Below are 24,581 nucleotides of genomic sequence, written 5' to 3'. Positions count from 1 at the left end.
TCTCTTTGGTGTATACAGAGGAGTGGAATTGCTAGGTCACGGTAACTCAATGTCTAATATTTTGACGAACTGCCAAACTGCTTTCCAAAGTACAATAGGTTTTTAAAATGTGTTTAAATGAAATGAAAACTGGAGCGCCTGGCCGGCTCAGTCAGTGGAGCATGTGGCTCTTGATCTCAGGCTTGTGAGTCTGAGCCCCACGCTGGTTGTAGAGACTACTTAAACTTAAAAATTAAAAAAAAAAAATCTTCAAAAAGAAGAAAAGAGGGGCGCCTGGGTAGCTCAGTTGGTTAAGCATCTGACTCCTGATTTCAGCTCAGGTCATGATCTCGCGGTTTGTGAGCTCGAGCCCCGCATCAGGCGCTGCACTGACAGCAAGGAGCCTGCTTGGGATTCTCTTCCTCGCTGTCTGCCCCCTCCCCCGCACTCTCTCTCTTTCTCAACATAAATAAACTTGAAAAGAAAAGACACGTGGACACTCAGATTTTGCTTCCAAACTTCATTCGGAATAAATTGGCCAAAAGATGTATACTAAATTTTAATGGTAAGAAGCACTGAGTCTGTACTGTATATTACCTAACAAGTATAAAAACATATAACTATAATTAACATCAAGTTCTTTTTAAGCCCACTTGCTATAAAACTTGAGCCTTGTTTTCAACACATTTATTCTATCATAATTATATAAAAAGGCAAGTTTAAGTTACAGTTGCAAACCCTAGCATATTAAAGAAACAAAAATGGGGCACCAGTCAGTAGAGGATGCGACTCTTGATCTTGGGGTTGTGACTTTGAGCCCTATGTTGGGTGTAGAGTTCACTTAAAAATAAACACATAAATAAATAATCTTTTAAACTAAGAATATCATCATGGGGCGCCTGGGTGGCTCGGTCGGTTAAGCGTCCGACTTCAGCTCAAGTCATGATCTCACAGTTTGTGAGTTTGAGCCCCACGTCAGGCTCTGTGCCGACAGCTCAGAGCCTGGAGCCTGCTTTGGATTCTGGGTCTCTCCCTCTCCCTCTACCCCTCCTCCCCTCATGCTCTGTCTCTCTGTCTCAAAAAGAAATAAACATTAACCTAAGAAAATCATCAATTTTCATTTTTTCTTCTACATATGTTTTTGCTTAACGGCAATAAACTTAAAAAAATTTTAATCCTGGTAAAATACACACAATATAAAATTTACCATTTTAACCATCGTTGTATAGTCATATAGTTCGTTGTATAGTTCAGTAGCATTAAGCACATTCACAATGCTGTGCAACCATCACCACCATTCATCTCAATAACTTCTTCAACTTCTCATTATGATTTTTGTATTTTATGGTTTTAAGAACAACAACAAAAAAATCTAATTATACCTCATCAGTAAGCTCTCTCCCAGAGTTGGATCTAGGTCTCTGAGGGCCCATCACTTCACCTGCTATGGTCTGCCCATCAGGTGCTTTTCCATTTTCCTAAAATTATAATTTCATAAATAGAAAGTAGATGGAGTCAATTTCTATAAATACTCAATTATTCATTACCACACACAGTTCTAAAGAATTCCATAATTCAGATAATGGAGGCTACTGAAAATTTAAATGAAACACTCCATTTCAGTCCTTTATTATTCCCAGCATGCTGAAAAACATTAGGTATCAAAACCATTGCTGCCCATGAAATAATGTCTTAGTAGTCTTGAAAGCAAATAGATGTTCTATTTGAACCTGACCCAAAAGCAGTTCTCTACTAGGAGAATGCCAGCACTAACAATGCCATTAATCAGGGCTATACGTGCGCATATCTCAAAGGCAGGGGCTGGCAAACTTTTTCTGTAAAGAGCCAGATAGTAAATATTTTAGGCTTTTTGTTTCATATGTAGTTTCTGTCATGTATTCTTTTTTTTTTTTTTTTTTTAAACAGCTCTTTAAAAATGTAAAGACTGGAGTCAGTTGAACGTCTGACTCTTGGTTTCGGCTCGTCATGATATCATGGTTTGTGGGTTCGAGCCCCTCGTCGGGCTCCACGCTGTCAGTATAGAGCCTACTTAGAATTCTCTCTCTCCCTCTCTCTCTCTCTCTCTGCCCCTCCTCTGCTCACTCTGTCTCTCTCAAAGTAAATAAACTTAAAAAAAAATGTAAAGACCATTCTCAGTTTGGGGATCCTATAAAAACAGGCGATTGCCAGTCTTTGCTCTAAGGCTATGACAAGACCGAAGTGCTGTATCTCCGAGTCTGCTAACCTGCCCCAACCACAGCTACCACATAAGTAAGCCTTGAGTCCCAGAAACTGGCCATGGTAAATATACATGCCATCAGGTCCTTTCTATTGCCTCATATATGGATATATAGCCTAGTACATGAAGTTTTTGTTCATGATTATATAAAGGAAATTGTAACTTGACCACAATTATAAATAACTTTGACCACTATAGGTCAGGTAAATGAAGACTGTAGTTGATGTTTATTAGTATTACAATAATATCACAAAATGCAGCATTCTTTCGTTATTTTAATTGTCTACTGAATGCCAGGTGCTTGGCACACATTAGCTCATTTCATCCTTTAAGACACCTTCAGGGAAGGTTTTCCCCTCATCCTATCCACGGGCCATCTGAAACTCAGATATTAATATAGCTTTGCTCGGATCACCGAGCTATGCAGTAGCAGAGCTGGCAAAGGGACAGAAGAAAGCCAGGTTTAGGGACAAGGAAATAATTTTGCCTGAAGAAAGAAGGCTCAAAAAGCAACAAGCCAGCCAGCTGCAGAAAATTGTTAACGCTTATATCAAATACAACATGAATTCACCAACCTGAGCAGTAACTATTTTATCTCCACTGGTAGCACTCGCCAAATCAAGAGAAGGCTGAGAATCCTTGACTGTATTCTCTGAAGCCATGTTCGTACTTAGGAGAGTATCAGATGTAATATTCTCTTTGGGAACTGCAATGATGATGATGATAATAATAATGATGATGATGACAATGGCAACAACTACTATTTATACAGGACCTTATATATAGCTTGAAAAGTGCTTTAACCTTTGTCTGATTCTTACGACAATCCCACGAGGAAAGTGGTTTTATAATTCTCATCTTATATATGGGGACACCAGGGTTCAAACAAGTTATTTAAATTCTTCAAAGCTATACAACTTACACATGAAGAGATCTAAGTCTTGAATGCAAATCTTAAGTCCCCAATGGAAACGGATTTCAAAGTTTGAAGTCTGCTGAAATGTTCTGTTCGAGTATAGTAATGTAACTTACTACCAATGTAAAACACTGTCACTTTTAATTACTAAAATAACTTTTAGAACTTGGTCATGGTCATCAACATGGTTGTATATAGTATAAACTGAAATAAAATTGGAAAGTTAAATAGTTTCAACTCCAAAATCTCCCCACCAAAAGTTATTTCTCAGTTAATACTTGCCATCTAGATCAGGTGTTTTAAGGGCCTCAAACTCCAATTCGCTTTTCTTTTTTCTTGGTGGCGGAGCAGGTCGAGATGGAGGTGGGGGTCTAGGAGGTGGGAAATTAGTTGGAGGGGGAGGGCGTGCCGGAACAGGCTTCTTTGTACTAGCCACTATATCAGGTTCCGGAGTAAGTTGTCTTGGGGGTTTGGCAGGAGCCACTTCTTCCATGGCAGCAAAATCTTTAGTAGATAAAGAGTTTGAGGACACAGGTTCTAGAACATCACTTCCTTTGACTTCCACGGCTTCCTTGTTCAATACTTCTGCTTCGCTTTCAGGCACGGTATGCTGCTCAGCTGAACTTATTTCAGTTAACTTCGTGATTTCATCTATTGACTTCTCACAGGTGTCATCAGAAGGAAAACATCTATTCGATTCTAATTCAGTTTCTTCTATTGCATTTTGACTCTCTGCCTTTTTGGAATCTTCCTGCAGGACTTGATCTATGGCTAACAGTCCAGGTATGTTGCTAAGATCTGATCCAGCTCCAACAGGACTGGCAGTAGCCTGATCAGAGTGTCCTTTTCCTTTGGAATCCGAAGAGTCATCTTCAAGCTGTAGTACTTTCTGACTCTCCTCAATAATACTTTCAATAATCTGGTGAAAGGTTCAAAAGCAGCTTTTAAAAAATGAAGCTATTTATAAGAACATAATAACAGCTAATCATTTACATAGTACTTAGTATGTGCCAGGGCATGTTCTTAACACTTTACACATTTTAATCTTCACAATAACCATATGAGATAGCACTCTTAATGTCATTATACAAATGAAGGAACAGAGCATAGAGGGATCAAGTGACTTGTCTGGGGTCACAGAGCTAGTAAGTGATGAAGCTGGTAAAACTCCAGGGAGTTTGGTTCTGGAATCTGTACTCTTAAACCATTACAGAAGGGAATCCGTTAGTAGGTATAATCACAACAGTTCAACCAACCCTGTAAAGTTCAAACCTACATTTACATTCACACTCTTAACGTCCTAGTGCACGTACATATTTATGCCAAGTTAGTTTTAGTAACAACCTGTTGCTTTGAGCCTAGTTAACAAAACCATGAGAATCAAAACCACCTAGTGCAAGAGTTCAAACTGTTTAGTTCTGAACTTAAGCCTATGACAGAAAAAGCCAGCAGGTGCAGAGAGATTAACATTCTTAAACAAACTACACCTAATACTCCAATATTCAGAGAAACAGTAGGACTACAAAAAGGGTTCAAACACTCAGCTCACTTTGCTTTTTTCCCTTTTATTTCTTGCCTGTAGCTGAAAAATACAGACAGGGTTTCTATATCTTCTAACATTTGGAAACAAAGATGTTCTCTATCCAGCGCTGTCATTATTACCACTTAAAAACTCCCAGTCCACTTACTTATCTTTCCACCAGGCCCAACCATGGATGACATCCGCTTTCTCAATTCCTTGGCTCCAGAAAGTTAACAGAACGTGTCACAGAACCATCCTAGTGTGGCGTACCACAAATTCACGCTGACTTCAACTGGATATGACTGCTGCTCAACAATATTCCTCCCTGATTTCCCAGCACGGTCCACACATTAATTGGTCTCAACCTTCACATTTTTATCCTCATCCTACCACACTTTTACCAGAGGGATATTAACTAGAGTCCACCTACTTTGTCAATTAGGGGGTTACTGAGCGCTGAGTACCCTAGTGATAACAGAAGCCAGCGGGTTGAAGAAAGAATAAGAGGTGAACAACACAGAGATAGCCAGCACGATGTAGGTTTTCCCAAAGCTTGGCTGTAAGCGGAAGAAGCTGCAAGAAAGTGACCCAGCACTTTTATAAGCTGAGTGGAAGGAGCCAATGGAAAGTAAGATAACAAAGTTCTGGAGAAGAAGGGAAAGAGGGTCTCTTGTGTATTAGACCAGTACACGTATTTCCCATTTAATCATCACATAGGCTTTGACGTAGCTGGATTATCTCCCTTCTACGGAAACAAGAATCTGGGGTAAAGCCATTAAGAATTTTGTCCAACGCCCCACAGCTAGTAAACTACAAAGTCAAAACTGAAATCCAGGTTTTTCTCAAAAATCTAGTGGGTTTTTTTTTTCTAATGTTTATTTTTGAGAGAGAGAGAGAGAGAGAAAAAGAGCAAGCACGGGAGGGGCAGAGAGAGAGGGAGAGACACAGAATGTGAAGCAGGCTCCAGGCTCCGAGCTGTCAGCACAGAGCCCGACGCGGGGCTCGAACTCATGAGCTGTGAGATCATGACCTGAGCCGAAGTCGGACACTTAACCTACTGAGCCACCCAGGCGCCCCCAGGCTTCTTAGTCTCTAATGTGTACATGAAGCAGCTTATCTGCTGAAAGTGAGAAGGATATAAGTGGGCACAGTGAATGTGAGATGACTGTAAAGGTCTGAAATAATCACTATGCAAAATGGAAAGACTGACACCAGAAGAGGGGTTAAAACAAGGTTAAAAATCACAGGTCTTCTCTAATCCCTTATATGAGAACAATTTCTCCCTTGACTGAACTCTACCCTTCTTACCGTTCACTACAGTGTGAACTATAATATAAACACAAGGTGGTATATGGGTTAGCTCTACATAAATACTTTCTCCATGGCAGACAAGTAGCTCTTGAAAAATAAAGCCCGTGTTGTCTTCCTCCTGATATGCCCCCATAGCACCTACTAACAGTCCCAAGCTCTGCTTCAGGAGGTAGCAAATAGGGGAAAGACCCAGAGAACAGTGAGGATTAAGACCAACAATGGAGATGATCGTGCTAAGGCAACTGTTGGCTTCCTATCACCTCCCTGCTTCAAAAAACTCACTGCTTTTCCAGAGACTGTACAATAGAAACCAGATGTGTTAGTATGACATAAGAGGCATTCCCATAATTTGGCCGGGACTTTGGTCTCTATTCTCATCTGCAAACATGCTGCACGTTTCTCCATGCCTTTGGTTATGACTTTCAACTCCCATCTTTGCCTGCCCAAATCTTATTCATTCATCGAGAACCAGCTTAGATGTTACTTCCTCCATGAAGTCTTCCTCATTCCTATCCTCAAGCAGGAAGTAAAGTCTCCCTTTCTGTTCTTATAATAGTTTGTAAGTCTACTTGAACACTTTTTACATTCAGTTTTGTGTTTATCTAATTTCCTCTACTAAAATGTAAACTACTGGGGACAGGGATTGTGTCGTGCCTGGAGCAGTGTGTATCCCACAGCCTTTATCATTCATATGTGATACCTAAATTGATCGAAAAAACTAGAGCTTAAAAAGTGAGACCTAGTCTTGAGCCTCACTCAACCTCTCCAGTGTTTACTATGTTTTTCAGTTTCTAAGTTTCTAAACTACTTAAAAATCATTTTTTGGCCACTATTAGTTACCCATTTGCATCCTAAGAAAAAATTCTTAAAAAGGAAAAGAAAACTAGTGGAAAACACAGAAACGTTCCAAGTTTTCAACAATAAAAATGGGCTAGATACATTGTAATATATTTGCTTGATAGAAACTGACACATGAAATAAAAACTGAGTATTAAGACTGTGTGATGAAATATGATGAAAAGTAATAATGGCAAGAGGAAAAGGTAAAATATAAAATTCTATCTACACTACAATTAGGTAAAAAAAAAAAAAAAGGCATGCAAATGGGTGAGAACCAGAAAGGAATGCTGAAAAATTAAGATGGCTGTTTGTTACAATGTAGAACTGTGGACAATTTCTGATTTAAACAGAAAAAAAAGGGTATTGCTCATATCTTACTTATGCTGATACACAATACGTTTCTCCCAAAAAAATTCCTTTTAAGGGGGGAAGTATGATCACTATTGAAATATGGAGTCCATTAAATTTATAAATTCCATAAGGGTAGAACAATGGATCTTCACTGGGGGGTGATTTTGCCCCCACACTCTTCCCCAGACATTTGGTGATGTTTGTAAGACATTTTTAATTGTTGTGATGGAGTGGGGGTAGGGAGGAATCTATTGATATCTAGTGGGTAGAAGCCAGGAATGCTGCTAAATATCCTACAACGCATAGAATAGTCTCCCCTTCCCTCTGCAACAAAGAATTATTCAGCCTAGGGGCGCCTGGGTGGCTTAGGCAGTTAAGCATCTTGATCTCAGCTCAGGTCTTGATCTTAAGGTTGTGAGTTCAAGCCCTGTGTTGGGCTCCACGCTGGGCGTGAAGCCTACTACAAAAAAAAAAAAAAAAAAATTATTCAGCCCAAAGTGTCACTGTTGAGAAACTCTGGGATAGAGAATGTGTCATTTTGCTGGTCTCCAGAAACCCACTGGCTAGAACGGGGCCAGGGGCACAGAAAATACTCAAAGTAACATAACTGAACAAACACACAGCATCCTTTCTCCTTGGGTTTTATCCTGATACTGTGAACTACCCGTGGTCAAAATTTTTATCTTGTGTTCTGTCCCTTCTAGTAAACCAAACTCTGAAGCTTTTCTTTTCTTTTCTTTTTTTTTTTTTTTTTACTGTTTATTTATTTATGGGAGAGAGACAGAGCACAAGCAGGGAAGGGTACAGAGAGAGGGAGACACAGAATTAGAAGCAGGCTCCAGCCTGGGCTGTCAGCATAAAGCCTGATGTGGGGCTTGAACTCACAGACTGTGAGATAATGACCTGAGCTGAAGTAAGATGCTCAACCGACTGAGCCACCCAGGCGCCCCCAAACTCTGAAGCTTTAAAGCATCAATTCTATAAAAGGTATTGAAGGCACTATCAGAGTAATGATTTCTTATAACCTCTAACTCATAAAGACATCAGGATTTGTTGCACTGAGCGTTTCAATACCTTTACCTCTTGGTAGTAACCTCAAGAAGAGCTGTTCTGGGGCGCCTGGGGGGCTCAGTCAGTTAAGCGTCCAACTCTTGATCTCGGCTCAGGTCACGATCTCATGCTTTGTGAGATGGAGCCCTGCGTTGGGCTCTGTGCTGACAGCGCGGGTTCTCTCTCTACCTCACCCTCTGCCCCTCCCCCGATCTCTCTCTCTCTCAAAATAAATAAACTTAAAAAAAAAAAAAAGAATAGTTGTTCTGATAATGGCCTCTAAGAACAGCTTATTCTAATACAAATACAAGCATAAAAAATAAAAACACATTACATTTTTCTAAATAGTCTCAAGGAAAAATTATTGATTAGTTCGATTATAAAATGACCTCTAAAAAGCCTGATGTGTCTTCAATCAGAAACTCAAGATTCAAAGAACATTTACTGAACATCCAGCAAGTACACAGCACTATACTAAAAGAATATAGAAAACTTTTCCACTTTAAATATATCATATAAATAGAATATCTGTTAAACTAATACTGACATTATATCTTACTAACCTTTTTAGACACATCTTGTTTCAATTCTTGTACAGGAGACTCATTTCCAATTTTGTATGCAGTGTTCTCAGTTTCCTACATTAAAAAGAAAAAGCAGAGACCAAATGATGACTTCCTTTCTTTAAAATTCTGTTTAAGGGGCGCCTGAGTGGCTCAGTCGGTTAAGCGGCCAACTTCAGCTCAGGTCATAATCTCACAGTGTGTGGGTTCAAGCCCCACATCGGGCTCTCTGTTCTTTTTTTTTTTTTTTTTTAAATTTTTTTTTTTCAACGTTTATTTATTTTTGGGACAGAGAGAGACAGAGCATGAACGGGGGAGGGGCAGAGAGAGAGGGAGACACAGAATCGGAAACAGGCTCCAGGCTCCGAGCCGTCAGCCCAGAGCCCGACGCGGGGCTCGAACTCCCGGACCGCGAGATCGTGACCTGGCTGAAGTCGGACGCTTAACCGACTGCGCCACCCAGGCGCCCCTCGGGCTCTCTGTTCTTTAGCGTGGAGCCCACTTCGGATCGTCTGTCTCCCTCTCTCTCTCTCTCTCTCCCTCAAAAATAAATTTAAAAACATTAAAATTCTTTTTAAGATGGGTACAAATTAGAAAATACAGCATTGATAAAGCAAAGGCCCATAGAGCTTAGATGTTTGTATACTGAAGACGGCCCAGAGATTTTATGTCAACTGGGACAATCTGATTTGTGTAAGGTTACCAATCAGCAATTTTCTATTTTTGTACAGCAATCAGATATTTTCCTTTAAAAGTGCCCCTCTTTTTAACATTAAAAACCATACCGGAAGATAAGAACTACCAAGTACCTCTGAAGCTTAAAAGGTTTCAGGATTTAAACAAAGGGTTGAGTCAGAATTGTTCTTTTTCCCAGAGTATTGCTCCATAAATATGCATAAATATAAAAGTACATAATGCAGAAAACCACATTCAGAGAATAGTTTTCTTAAAAGCTCTACATGTTTTAGATGAAAGCAATCAAGACAAGAAGTTAAATCAAGTCCCCCCAAACAGTAAGAGATGAAAAAAATTAAACCCACCAAAAATACATATATATCTACGTATACATTCATATACACATACGTACATATATATATATATTTGGGAGGTCAGAGACGGTAGAAATGGATACAGTTTTTCTGCTGGAAAAAAATTCTGGTAAAACAAGACAATCGTACATTTGCAAATGTAGCATAGTATTTATCTCCATCCTAAATTGTCACTACATTTACAAAAGTATAGCAATTTGAGTGCTACTAACAACACTAAGAAAAAAAACTTTTCATAATTTTTATACACAACATAGAGTTAAAAAAGGTCACTATAACCATTTTTGACAGATAAGCAACCTAAGGCACATAAGGATGTATGTAAGTATCAAGGTAGCACTTATACAAGTATTAGGATATGATCATGATCGGTGCCGTGATAAAATTACTCCAGATCAATATAATGCTGAAGATTTAATGTGCTAGAGAAATTTATGTAGAACTTCTGATATCTTCAAGCTTAAAGGCTGTTTCATGGAATTTTAAGTGTCAGGTAAAACCCAAACTATCACAACCCATGAGGGCCTACATCTTTGACATCTATATTTCTCACCTCCCTTGTCCACCACAACCCCACAATTACATTTTGGCCAACTGGATGGTTCTTTACCATCCTTAGAGCGATAGCTCAAGTGTTTTTAGAAAAGGGTGCCTGGGTGGCTCAGTTGGTTAAGCATCTGTCTGACTCTTGATCTCATCTCAGGTCTTGATCTCAGGGTCATGAGTTCAAGCCTTACAGAGGACTCTCTGCGCTGGGTCTGAAGCCTACATTAAAACAAACAAACAAACAAACAAACAAACAAACAAAAAACGCTTTCCCTAACCACCTTAAAATAGCCTTACCTGCTTAACTTTCTATCACATTATCATATTTTCTGTTTCTTCATTGCAGTTATCACCATCTGCAACAACCTTGTTTACTTGTTTGTTTATTTATTTTTTTTGTCTCTTCCCTGCCCCACTAAAACGTAAGCTCTATGAGAACAGAGACTTTTTCTGTCTACCACTGCACAGCCAGTACCTAAAAGAGTGCTGGGCAAAAGTAACCATTTGCTAAATGAATGCTGAATAACACATGCCTCTGGCTTTTCTTCAGTAAATACACATATCTTAAGTTTACATATCCTTTAATCAAATCCTGGTTTTAAACTAAAAAAGAACAACTCTAATCAAAACCAATTAGTAAGATAATCTTGACAAGACCAGGGAGAGAGAATACTTGAAAGCTGATGGTCATTAAGAACAGTTAATGAATATTAGAGAAACACCTTCAGCTGTCGTATGAATTAAGTATATTTATCCAATTATCCTCCAATAATTGTTTATTAATAGGAAAATCGGAAGCACTGCACAACATAATCCCATGGGTATGTTTCCTAAGTTAACCAAAGCAAAAATACACACTCATAATTCCTGTACCTCGATTTAATTTGTTTTAATTAAGTATTTACAAGGGTCACAGATTAACATTCTCACACTGATCAAAACTGCCAAGCAGTGGGGCACCTGGGTGGCTCAGTTGGTTACGTGTCCGACTTTGGCTCAGGTCATGATCTCAGGTCATGAGTTCGAGTCCTGCATTGGGCTCTCTCCTGGCACTACAGAGCCTGCTTTGGATCCTCTGTCCCCCTCTCTCTCTCTGCTCCACCCCACTCTCAAAAACAAACACAAAAAAAAAAACTGCCAAGCTAAGCAGCGATTGCACTTCTATCTTACTTGGCTTTAACAAAACTCTCCTGGACTTTGAACCTTTGAAAGGTATCAACCTCTATAAGGTAAACTGTGATTAAGTCACAAGTTTAATGGAGTGATATGGCACCTACCAGAGGATCTAATCTCCAGAGAAGTTAATCAGAAGATTTCTCAGTAAAACCTAATTTGGGGTTTATATAGTCATCTATGACTCTCAGTGGTGTGTAAGGTCCAGGTCCTTCCCCTAGCATCTTGATCAGGCTTGGGAGATGAAACAATGGAAGCCAAAAATGTGCCTGCAGACAACCAACACCAGCTTAGACTGCACACACTCCTCACTTATCACCTCCTTCTGGAGATGGGCCTGCCCCATTACTAAAGCACAGGGCCTACTAAATCCCAGCTTCCCACCATTAGGTGGTTTCTTGAACCCCTGCCGATCACAACCTCAGAAACACACGTCCTTAAAAGGTATGGTAGATCATTCAATTTCTAGCCATTCACACCACGGTTTCCCTCCACGTCTGTTGGATATTAGAGAGCTGCGTGGACCCTCCTCACAGTATTCAGTTCTATGACTAGAGCTTTTAATTTTAATAAGCACATCCAACAAAAGACTAATCATTTTCACAAATCATTTGTACAAAAGTAATCTACGCTGAAGGAAATCTTCATTATTATTTACTAAAGAAGAGTAAGCTAAAAATGTTAGTTATTGAGGCATCTGGCTGGCTTAGTTGGTGGAGCATGCAGCTCTTGATCTCAGGGCTCTGAGTTCAAGCCCCGTGTTGGGTGTAGAGAATGTTTAATCAAACTTACAAAAACTCATTAAAAAATAAAATAAAATAAAAATGCTAGTTATTAAAAAATTCAGGTCACTTCTAGTTTTTAGTAGTGAGGAATGGGAAGGTATTAACAGTGACTAAAGTGAAATTTTATTTATTTTTAAAAATTTACTTATTGCCTTTTTTTTTTTATTTTAGTAATTTCTACCCTCAACGTGGGGCTCAAACTCAAGACCCTGAGATCAAGAGTCCCATGCTCTTCCGACTGAGCCAGCCAGGTGCCCCAAAAATGAAATTTTAAAAAAACGTTTTAGAGATGTGATCTCTACTCTTTTTTGCTGAGAAAAGTTAAAAAACAAAAACAAACAAAAAAACAAGAAACAACTCTTAAATAGTGGTCATGTCCATCCACCGATTCCTATCAATGTGATCCCTTTGTCCAAGTCTCAAGTCTTGACATTCTAACTGCCTCTTAACAGCTCTCTGCACTTAGTCTCTTCCCTCCAAACTGTCTCCCACCCTTCCACCACTTATCTTTCCATTAATTGCTCCATAAAAAAACAAAACAAAACAAAACAAAACTCTGAAGAGCACAAGTGTAAGACGTATAAAACCTGACTTTTAAAATGTCTTGCTTCAAAATTTTAAAGCCCAGAGTTCTTTTTTTTTTTTTTTTTAAAGCTAGATTCTTTCTCTTTTTTTTTTTTTCAACGTTTATTTATTTTTGGGACAGAGAGAGACAGAGCATGAACGGGGGAGGGGCAGAGAGAGAGGGAGACACAGAATCGGAAACAGGCTCCAGGCTCTGAGCCATCAGCCCAGAGCCTGATGCGGGGCTCGAACTCACGGACCGCAAGATCGTGACCTGGCTGAAGTCGGACGCTTTAACCGGCTGCGCCACCCAGGCGCCCCTTAAAGCCCAGAGTTCTTAACCTGACATTCAAGGTTGATCGAAATCTGGTCCCACTTTACTTCTCCATCATTTTACCACTGAAACGTTTACATGGGTCACGCCAGTCTTTCAATGCTCCCAGCAAATTCTATACCTTTGCATCGTGATGAGCTCATGCTACTGCCTAACATACAATGCTTTCCCAGTTTTTCTCTGCCTATGCAGATTTCTCCCAATTTTCAAAGCCAGGCACAAGTTCTACCTCTTCCCTGAAACTTTTCCCTGATACACCAGGTACCTGTGCTCTCATGATTGTTCTATCTTCCCTTCCCCTTCCAAACTCGTTGTGGCACTTCAAGTTTATTCTATTCTACAAATCATCAAAAATCATCTATTTTGATTCTACAAATCATCAAAATTTTCTTTGGATTGCTTAAAATATCAATAGGTATGCTGCTATACATGATATGCATTCAATAGAGTACATTCACACCACAGACTACCATTTAACAATACAAAGGAATAAACCGTTGATAACACGCAACGACTTGGATCTCAATCCTTTGAGCCAATCTCAAAAAGTCACACACTATATGAAGTTATAGGACATTCTCAAATGACAACATTACAGAAATGGAAAAGAGCTTACGGGCTGCCTGAGGTTAGGGATGATTTGAGGTAGATGGCGGGTGTGACTTTTATAAAAGGGTACATAGCTCAAGGGAGAGCTTTGCGGTGATGAAATAGACCTCCATTCTGTGGTGGCAGTTACACAAATATACATATATAATAAACTGAAGCAGAACTATACACTCATATCGTACCAATGTCAAATTTCTGGTTTTGATATTGTACTATAATTGAGATATTGTACTATAATTAAGATATAACCACTGGGTGAAATGGGTGAAAGATACACAGGAGTTCTCTGTACTATGTTTGCAGCTTCTTGTATCTATAATTATTTCAAAGTGAAAAGTAAAAACGAACACTATCCAACTGCATGTTTATTTACTAAATATGTATATTTTCTAACTTTATTCAAGTTAAGCACAATCTATAATTACTGAGATAAAGTAAATTTCCCAAACCTGTTTGTTACAACCTAAAAACATCTTAGAGCTAAGTGGCTCTTAAAACCTACAAGCATAAACAGCAATTGTCTCTGGATATGGGGATTGGGAAGTGGCGGATGAGGAATGGGAGGGAAGCTACATTTTCAACCATCTACTTTTTGTACTAGACAAATTTTCACCATGTCCACGCATTATTTTTAAAAATTGTTTTTATCAAATACAAGTAAATTTTTATAAAATAGAAGAACTAATTCTCCTTAAGCATTCAGTTTAAGAAAAAGAACATTACCATTAGCTTCCAATCTCTTAAATACCCTTCTCCATCTTCATTACATTCTTTCTCCCTGAGAGATGACTGATACCTTCAAACTTTGTGTTTATTATTCCCTTGCTGTTCTTTATAGTTTTACTATGTTTGTATCTTTAAAGAATATATTCTTTAATTTTACATGGTTTTGAACTTAATATAAATGGAGTATTACTGTATGTATCTTACTGTGACTTGTTCTTTTCCCCCACTCAACGCTATGGTGCTGAATTCATCCATGGCATTGTACGTAATGAATTCATTCATATCTACTGCTGTAGAGGATGCCACATGAACATGCCACAATTATCAAAAAGATCGGTATCCAACGTGTATAAATAGAAGGTAAGAATACTGGTAGAAAAAAAAAAATTCGGCACATTTGAGATTATATATACATACATACATACACATACACAAACAGTATGTACTCTTTGACATAAATAGTTCTGTTGGGTGATGTTCTTGGCCTTAAAATGGCTCTCATTGGCACAGTATCTCATAATGTCTCAACACCAAACTTCTTTGCTTGGATATAAAGCTGGGATTGCTTTTTATATATAATGATGATACCAATGCATGTGCCCATAAGAAGTATAAAAGTATTTTGGTTATTCCACATTTTTGTCATGCAAGTATTACTTTTTCAATTAACACACACGTATTTTATAGTGTTCTTTTATTCTAAACATTATAAAACAAATGGAAATTAGTGGAAATCTAAAAAACGTACAATCCTTTTCCTCATAGCACAATATTTGTTATTTCTAGAGCACCCAACCACACCTAGTAAGATACAGTGACAATACTATTTAACAAAAATAATAAGCAACAGAAAAGCAAGAAAATTTACATAAAATAGAAAAATGAGTGAAAAGTATACACAATTTGTAGAAATAGAATTCTCAGAAAACACAGCTTACCTTTAATGTTGAAATCCCAACCTTTCCTGGAGACCTGTATAGAAATAAAAGGAAGGAGGTATTGAATAGTGGAGGCAAGAAGGGAAATACATCTATACACTTATTAAAGACAAGCCCACATTTTAAAACACTTATATACTTTGTGATTGAAAAAAGTCTTCTGTGCACATAGAAAATGTAGAAAACATAAAAAAGAGAGAAGAAAATTAAAGTGACCTCTAATCCTACGATCTAGGGATTTGAGTATGTACCTTTTGTCTTCCCATATACATATGATGTATAATACTATAACAAACATCCTTGTAAATAAAATTGGGGCACCTGGGTGGCTCAGTCGGTTAAGCGTCTCTTGGTTTTGGCTCAGGTAATGATCTCGTGGTTCGTGAGTTCGAGCCCTATATCCAGCTCTGCACAGAGCGCACTTTTAGGATTCTCTCCCTCCCTCCTTCTCTTTCAAAATAAATAAATAAACTTTAAAATAAGCATCCTTCATAAATAAAATTGTGTGCTCTTCCATGATAATTTTTTTTAAGTGTATTTATTTTGAGAGAGAGAGAATCCCAAGCAGGCTCTATGCCGTCAGCACGGAGCCTGATGATCCCACAGAACTGTGAGATCATGACTGGAGTCGAAATCAAGAGCTGGATGCTTAACCGACTGAGCCACCCAGGTGCCCCCATGATAAATTTCCTTAAAATAAATTTTCTAAAAGTGGAATTGCAGGTCAAAAGTATACATATTTTTCAGCATTTTGAGAAACTTTCAAAGCGCCCTTCAGAACAGTTGTACCAGTTTATACTCTCACTGCTCTGAGTGCCTGTTTCTTAATACCCCCGCCAAAAATGAGTGTTATTTTGAAAATCTTTACAAATTTGACAAGGAAAGTATCTCATTATCATCTTAATTGCAGTTCTTTGATTTGTAGTGTAGATGGAAAGTTTGATACGCATTAGACAGTTACTCTGCTTTTGAAGAGAGGTACCCATTTTTGTTTGTAGCTCATTTATCTACTAGAGCAAAACTATTCCTTTTTTTCAAAAAATTTTTTTAGTGTTTATTTTTGAGAGAGAGACAGAGTGTGAGTGGGGGAGGGGCAGAGAGAGAAGGAGACACAGAATCTGAAGCAGGCTCCAGGCTCTGAGCTGTCAGCACAGAGCCGGATGCGGGGTGAACTTGGGAAGGGCAAGATCATGACCTAGGCCAAAGTCAGACTCTTAACCAACTGAGCCACCCAGGTGCCCCAGTAAGAAACACTTTTAAATGAATATTAATACGTCATTTCTAAAACTTTTTTGTAAAATGTAATGATTACAGATGATACTTTATTTTGAAAGGCATCTTCAACATTATCAAATCAGATCGCCTCTTTTTACAGATAAAGAAACAGAGGTGCCCAGAGGTTAAATGAGTTTCCCCAAAGTCACATATTTAGGGGATAAACCAAGAGAAGCATCAAGTTCAACTACCATGCTCTTCAAATGGCAAACTGAGTAATCCATATTTGCTGTAGCAATCTTGAACTTCTAATCAAAACTTAGTGTGATAAAAAAATTATTTTGGTCACTTAATTATTTTGGTCTTACTTACCCTTTATTCAACAAACACTTATGGAATATCTACTATGTACCAGGGACTACAGATATGAAGATGAATAAAAACATAATTCTAGTTTAGGAGGTTTTTAAAGCTCGTTTAAAAAACAAAAAGGTAGTAGGGGCACCTGGGCTGCACAGTCGGTTAAGCATCTGACTCTTGATTTCGGCTCAAGTTATAATCCCAGGGTCATGGGATCGAACCCCACATCGAGAGCATAGAGCCTGCTTAAGACTCTTTCACCCTCTGCCCCTTTCCCTGGCTCATGTTCTCTCTCTCTAAAACAAAACAAAACAAAACAAAACAAAAGGTAGCTATATAAAATAGTGCTGACCATTTAACCATATAGTGCCCAGACAATATAATTTCATGTTGACAAAGGACAATTTGCAGAAATGAAAAATATATTCCCAATTACTTGGCTTCCCTGGCATACCTATACAGTACTGCTATATAACAAAATACTCTTTATCCAGGGGTGATTAGGACCAAAGCTACTCTGATTTAAAAAAAGAAAAGAAAAAAAAAAAGTGTTTGATTCTTGATTTTGGCTCAGGTCATGATTTTGTGTCTCCCTCTCTCTCTGTCCCTCCCCTGCTCGCTCTCTGTCAAAATAAAGAAACATTTAAAAATTAAAAAAAAAGAAAAAAGACGCTTAATCAACTGAGCCACTCAGGCGCCCCTGACCAGTTTTTTTTTTTAGCTGTCAAAAAAAGAAAAACACACACAGAATGGGGAACTACATTTATCTCTTGTATGTAACATTTAATAAAGGGCACTTTTTGGCTATTGATTCACAGGGTCTAAATTATGGACTAATTGTTGACACACATGGAAATATTCTAGATTGGTGCTAACAGGGCTTTACCTATGCATGTACAAACTATAAAATTTATTATTTTTGAGAGCTAAGGGGACATAGTGAAAAGAGCAAGAGCTTTCAAGCATATGGCCCCTGCTTAAATTAAATATTCTTCCTACCATTTACTCTATGTGTGATCTTGATGAAATCACTTAATTTGTCCAAGCCTCAATCTCCTCTGTAAAACAGGGTAAAAGCACTCTACTTCATAGACCTTTCTGTAAGCATTAAATGAGAGCACATGGGGCACACACAGTAAGTGGTAGTTTCTTCAGCAGCTTCGAATTGCTTCATCGAAATTCACAAATGAGGACCTTCAGCAAGTTTCTCTAAGGTACTTTGGCAGTCTGTTGGTAGTGGGGAGACTGAGACCAATTTCTTAAACACAGAAAAGATACCCTACAGGCTGTCAAATTCCAGTCCACCTACCAACAGGGAATACGAGAAAAACCAGATTATATTGAGCTGGTGATTAAAATGGGATCCGGCTTAGATTTTGTGATGGCATTAAACAAAAAACTAATAACAAAAGACAGTCATGTTTGAGACATATTTTAAATGTTACAAAGTTGTTATGATCTTGATAGGCAGTAAAACAGCTTCTTCTAGGCTAATCAAGCCTAAAATTGTCTTTAATAGGGGTAGCCTATATGACCAGGATTCTTTTGTGACACATTTTTTTGATCCATTTATAGAACACTGGCATCTAGTAAAAAGTGAAAGCGTATTTATAATTTGTAAAGTTGGCTAAAACAACGTGTATGATTTGTATCATGTACCAAGATGAGAAAGGAACAATGCGTTTCACCCTAAGAAACAGTAAATCATAATTTAGTATTCCCACAGGAAGTATTCCTAATGGGGCATTATAATAATAACGAAACAATGGCCATCTTTTATTAAGCATGTGCCCAAAACCTTGCTAAGACTTGACTTAGTTTTAACTTCTTTTGTCCTCACAACTTTCCTATGAGGTAGTGTTATTACGTTCCCTATTATACACAACAAAACATTTGAGGCTTGGGTCAGATTAGGTCACCTAAATTGCACTGCTAGTAAATTGTAGGGCCAGAATCTGACCCCAGGCAGTCTGACTCTAAGAGCCCACTCTCTCAAATACTTTGCAATATTGCCTCGTTTCCGGGCAAGGTCTTAAAAGATGATGATTATGAAAATACTATAATTGGCGCTATGAACACCAAAGTAAAGGCAATTAGTGCTGCTTCTTGGGTTGGACTAGACTAAGTCAAAGGCTCTGAATCCTGATCTGCCTTTAACAACTACAATTAACACCTAATTGATTTGGCACTGCTAGGGAATAAAATAATGAAATGCTCCATATATAAAAGTTCAAGAGTGATGAAGCTTCTCTTTTAGTGCCAAACTTCTGAAAGTATTTTAATTATTTTTGAATTTCCATTTCAAAAGCAGCTTGTAAATAAGTACATTATAGGCTAAGCCTTGCCCTTCCAGTAATCTTTCCCTTGCAAATACCTTCTTAAACAAAGGATATACAATTTTCCCTTTCTTACTGACCTGGAGTAATTATGCTCAAATACCACACTATGTTTTAATATAGTAATGCCCTCCAGAGACATTTATTTGCAGGGAATTTATTTGCCTTCACACTACAGGACCCCAGGCTATTATGCCTGGAATGTCTGTGTTTTACATCACTTTCCTCAATTTTTGCATCACTTTCCTCAATTTAAGTGGTCACTTTAATTGGTCACTTCTTCCAGTTGGCCATGTGCCTGTCTTTAAAAGCTTCCCTCCCTTTCTAATTTTTGCTTCTAATCTGCGTTGAGCTGGGAAACCAGGTTTTTAAAAATGGAATTGTACGGTAAAGGAAGAATCCAGAGATTCTCAGTAAAAGTCTCCCGTGAAAAAATTTTTACACGACTTTACTGTGGACTTCATGGCACATTGTTTGATTGGTCAGGGGCTGTTTAAGTGATTATTTCTTATTTTCAGCTGTACTGGAGAATCTATTACCAAAGAAGTGGCTGTCAGGTAAGCAAGGTGTCACTAATCTTTGGTATCCCTGGACAACCACTCAAGTCTTCTCTGTTTCTCAGTCTCTGACTTCAAAGTAGAGATAAGAACATTATACTATTTCAAGGTGATTATGTGCCTAAAGAAAACAACTATTCATGTTCAAGTTTGGAGACAGGAGAAATGGGCATCTAGAGGTCAAGAAAATTAAGTTCTATTCTAGGTTTTCCCAACCAACTAGCTACATGACCTTTAAGCATGAGTTTTTAGACTTCCCATAATTTTAGAAAATTTTAAGACCCTTCATTAGTTTGAGAGTGAAGGTGTTAATTTATACCATGATTAATGATCTAAATTTTATATCTCTGATATCCCTTAAATTGAGAAAAATTGTAGGAAACACTGACATAATCCAACACACATACATCCTGAAATGCCCAGTAATACTTTGATACACGTAGTTAAGTAGAAAAATAGTCCTTCAAGATTTCTGTAGATACTAATTATAGCAAATTAGATTCCTCCTGTTTACAGGTTAAGGTCAGTAATTTTTCCCAGAAAAAGTCCAAATGCCTACATAAAATAACTTTTATTGCACCCCACACAAGAGAAATTTTGAAGAAACTCTGAAATGGGGCACCTGGCTGGCTCAGTAGGTAAAACATGCAACTCTCAATCTCAGGGTCAGGAGTTCAAGCTCCATGTTAAGGTATAGAGCCTACTTTAAAAAAAAAAAAAAAAAAAAAAAAAAAAAGAGGAAGAAAAGAAAAGAAACTCTGAAGTAACAGGTAGACATATTTAAGTATTGGTGGTATACCCCACTTAAATAAAACTTAAGAAACCAAAATGAGAGCTTCAAAAGTTCATTTTTTCATTTGAAAAGTTTTTATTGTAGGGTATTTTTAAATGAAATATTTTCAACACATTTAAATATCTGGCAAAGCTTAATTCAAATAATAAACGTGCTTCTTATGAAGTTGAGCAAAAATATAAAGGGCTAAACTTCCTTGATTACCTAATAGTGTAAGAAAAACTTCCAACATACGAATACTAGTTACAAACACAGAAAATCTTTGATTTTTGCAGCAGTTTCTGAAACTGAAAACATGTCTACCAATTGTACTATTAAACATGAAAAACAAGCAATTTCTAAAACAGCTTCAAAATACAATCTGCTTTAAAAAAGTATCGGTATTCTGCTAAAAAAAAAAAAAACACCCTATACGGCTTACAGATCAAATATTAAAATTATTTTTAGTGTGGTTTCCACTCAGGTTTTGAATATAAAAGCAATTTTCAAATTTGTACTTCAGTAACTTACAATACAGATAGAATATCTTTTTTTTTTTTTTTTTCAACGTTTATTTATTTTTGGGACAGAGAGAGACAGAGCATGAACGGGGGAGGGGCAGAGAGAGAGGGAGACACAGAATCAGAAACAGGCTCCAGGCTCTGAGCCATCAGCCCAGAACCTGACGCGGGGCTCGAACTCCTGGACCGCGAGATCGTGACCTGGCTGAAGTCGGACGCTTAACCGACTGCGCCACCCAGGCGCCCCCAGATAGAATATCTTAATTCATTATACCTTAGTTTCTAAAAGACAGTTATTTTCATGTACTCGTTATGTTGAGTTTATACTAACAAAGCTCATGTTTGAATATAAAATAATGTGTGACAGATGCTTTCTCAGAGTCCCTATCCATTTAGCATTTTAATTAGTTTTCCTTTTGCAGCTAGGGTATTTGTGTTCAGAACCAATTCATTTTAATGTCTGCACAACATTCATTATTTTTAAAATTTACGTGGCTTCAAAACATTGCTTTGTGGATTCTGCAAGACAGTATACGAATTGTTTTTCTTTTATACACTCTGACCTGATCCAGCGATAGCCTTCACATACCTCAAGCAAAATTTCATTAGAATAATAAGTTCACTGATCCAAAGGTAGGTCCTGGATTTGGATCTGATGACAATAACCGCAACTTACCTAAAAGGTTGCCCACCAAGTTTCCACAGGAAGCACAAAACTCTGACAAAATAATACTGCATTCAATACAATTTCAGTGAACGCTAACAAATACGCAAGCAACACGTTTTATTAACCCTCTTAGCTTGACTTTGGAACTTGCTAAACCTGACTCTCTGGTAATGTCGAGAACAGTACTCATTTACTTTAAAAAAACAAACTCAATCTCACAGAAAATGCATAGCACTAGGCTATTTTCAAGAGATCTGGATGCCCCATAACTGTGGGGTTTTCTGTCACAGGTGTCGGAAGTGAGTATCCTATCTATTGATGTTACCTAGCATCAAAAAAATTTACAGTAATCCCTCTCAAAATTCTAAAAGGACTTTAAAAAATCAGAAAGGAAGAATAATTTTTTTAAGTGTTTGAAGGAAGCTTAAGAACCATTTAGACCGGGGCACCTGGCTGGCTCAGTGGGTAGAGCATGCGACTCTTGATCTCCGGGTTGTGTAAGTTCAAGTCCCACGTTGGGTGTAGAGATTACTTAAAAATAAAATCTTAAAAACAAAAAACAAACCAACCATTTAGACCAACAATCTCATTTCACATGTGAGGAAAAGAAGCTAAATAAGGTTAAATGAATGGTTAAATGAATCCATTCATTCAACCTTTACCTACTGCTTACCATGTACCAGCATTGTGCTAGGCACTACGTGTAAAACAGTGAACAAGGCCGACAGGATCCCCACCCTCCTAGAGCTTAAGCTAAGATCAAAGGCCTACTTAGTTAGGACTTGGACTCAAGTCTCTTTTCGGATTTTAACAACTCATGCAGCCTGTGAACTCACCCTAATAATTCTAAAAACCCTTCATGGTTTCACATGGGTAGGTAGCCAATCAAGTAAAACTGGCCATTTATTAAAGCCTTGAGTACCTAAAATACCACCACAAATTTCCCAGGGAAGATTTGGGGATCCCAGAGACTGAAAGGGCAACATGACATCAATTTGGAAGTAGAAGGACTATTAAGCTTAGCTACATAGTAAAAAGAAAAAAAAAACAAACAAAAACTGAGAGCTGGAATCAGGAGATCTGTGTTTTAGTCCTGAATCTGCTAGTAACAAGGACTGTGGCCATAAAAATATATTCTGGGGGAGTTTTTCCAACTTTTAATTGTGGCCATTTCAAACATACACAAAATTGGGAGAATAATATTATGAACCCACATGTACAACATATCACCCATGTTCAATAATGATCAATATCAATACTCTTCCCTCCACACCCTTGCCATATTATTTTGAAGCAAATCCCAGAAATTGTTTTATTTTTACCCATAAAAATGTCATACGTATCTAAAAAAGATATTTTTTAAGACATAACCACAACACTATTACCAATTTAACAATACCTTATTATACACAGTCATGATTCATACTTTGATACACAATTCATACTGCCCAGATTGTCTCAAGTATTTTTTACAGTTGGTTCATTTCAATTAATATCCAAATAAGGTTCACGTGTTACAATCAGTTGCTACGTCTCTCTCAATCAGTAGGTTCCCCTTCAATCTCTTTTATTTCTTGCTATTCATGTGTTGAAGAACCAGTTTATTCATCCTGAAGAGGATTTTTAGGGCAGTGAAACTATTCAGTATGATACTGTAATGGGGGATACCCGTCCTACATTTGTCCAAACCAGTAGAATGTACAACACCAAGTGTGAACTCTATGGCAAACTACGGACTATGCATGGGTGATTATGATGCGTCAATGTAGACTCCTCAATGGGTAACAAGTGTACCACTCTGGCAGAGGATGCTGGTAATGTGGGAGGCTCTGCATGTGTGCACGGGAGGAGGTAAATGGGGAATCTCTGTACCTTCCTTTCAATTTGGCTGCGAACCTGTAACTGCTTTAAAAATATAGTCTTTAAAAAAACACCCAAACAAACAACAGCAAACAAAGAAATGAGGTCGTCCATCCTGTAGAAATTCTCATGGTCTGAATTTTGTTGGTTGCATCTCCACCATGTCACATCATAAAAAATATTTTAAAGCAAAACCTTCACAAGAGGCTGGAGGGATGGAATGCGCACATACCCAAAGAAAACTGCAAACACCTATAAGAACAATATCAGAAAGACTGGTGCTTAGAATGTGCTCGGATTAAAAAAAATTCCAGACACAGCTTTCCTTTATTTTAATTTATATTCAGAACAAGAACAACAAAAGGTGCGGGTCTGTTTACATGTAGACAAATAGTATAATATAAAAGGCTGCTCCAATTCTTTTTTTTCTAGTGAAGATTACCGATAGTCAAACCAGAAAAGGAAAAACAAATTGTAATGAGGAAACTGAATCCCAAAGCATTCAAGGAGATAAAAGTACCTAGATAATCTAAATGAGTTCAGTTCTCCCGTCCCAGACAAATTATATCCCAGCATACCCTAAGAATGTACACAGCTTCCTCCCTACCTAAAGCCTTTAAAGAATCAGGTAGGATAGAAGAGGAAAATGAGAAAAACACTCAATAGTCAATAATGGAAAGCAGGTAAATGCTAAAAACTATAAGCAGATTTGCTTGATGTCAATCCCAAGCAAAAAAAAAAAAATTTTTTTTTAATGTTTGTTTATTTTTGAGAGAGAGACAGAACGTGAGCAGGGTA

At 37.8% G+C, this 24,581-nt stretch overlaps 1 protein-coding gene across 1 annotated transcript in view; it reads right to left on the bottom strand.

The window, feature by feature from the left end:
• Positions 1-24,581, bottom strand: part of WDR44 (WD repeat domain 44) — a 79,903-nt gene that overhangs the window by 35,975 nt on the left and 19,347 nt on the right. Inside the window, exons 2-6 of the mRNA XM_030304953.2 lie at positions 15,496-15,529; positions 8,772-8,846; positions 3,417-4,053; positions 2,794-2,924; positions 1,362-1,457 (exon numbers count right to left, since the gene is read on the bottom strand). Coding sequence (XP_030160813.1) covers positions 1,362-1,457; positions 2,794-2,924; positions 3,417-4,053; positions 8,772-8,846; positions 15,496-15,529 — 973 coding nt within the window. The remainder of the gene's footprint in view (positions 1-1,361; positions 1,458-2,793; positions 2,925-3,416; positions 4,054-8,771; positions 8,847-15,495; positions 15,530-24,581) is intronic.

This window comes from Lynx canadensis, chromosome X (genome assembly GCF_007474595.2).
Source record: "Lynx canadensis isolate LIC74 chromosome X, mLynCan4.pri.v2, whole genome shotgun sequence".
NCBI classification, from domain to species: Eukaryota; Metazoa; Chordata; class Mammalia; order Carnivora; family Felidae; genus Lynx; species Lynx canadensis.
This window is presented reverse-complemented; position numbering and strand designations above follow the sequence as displayed.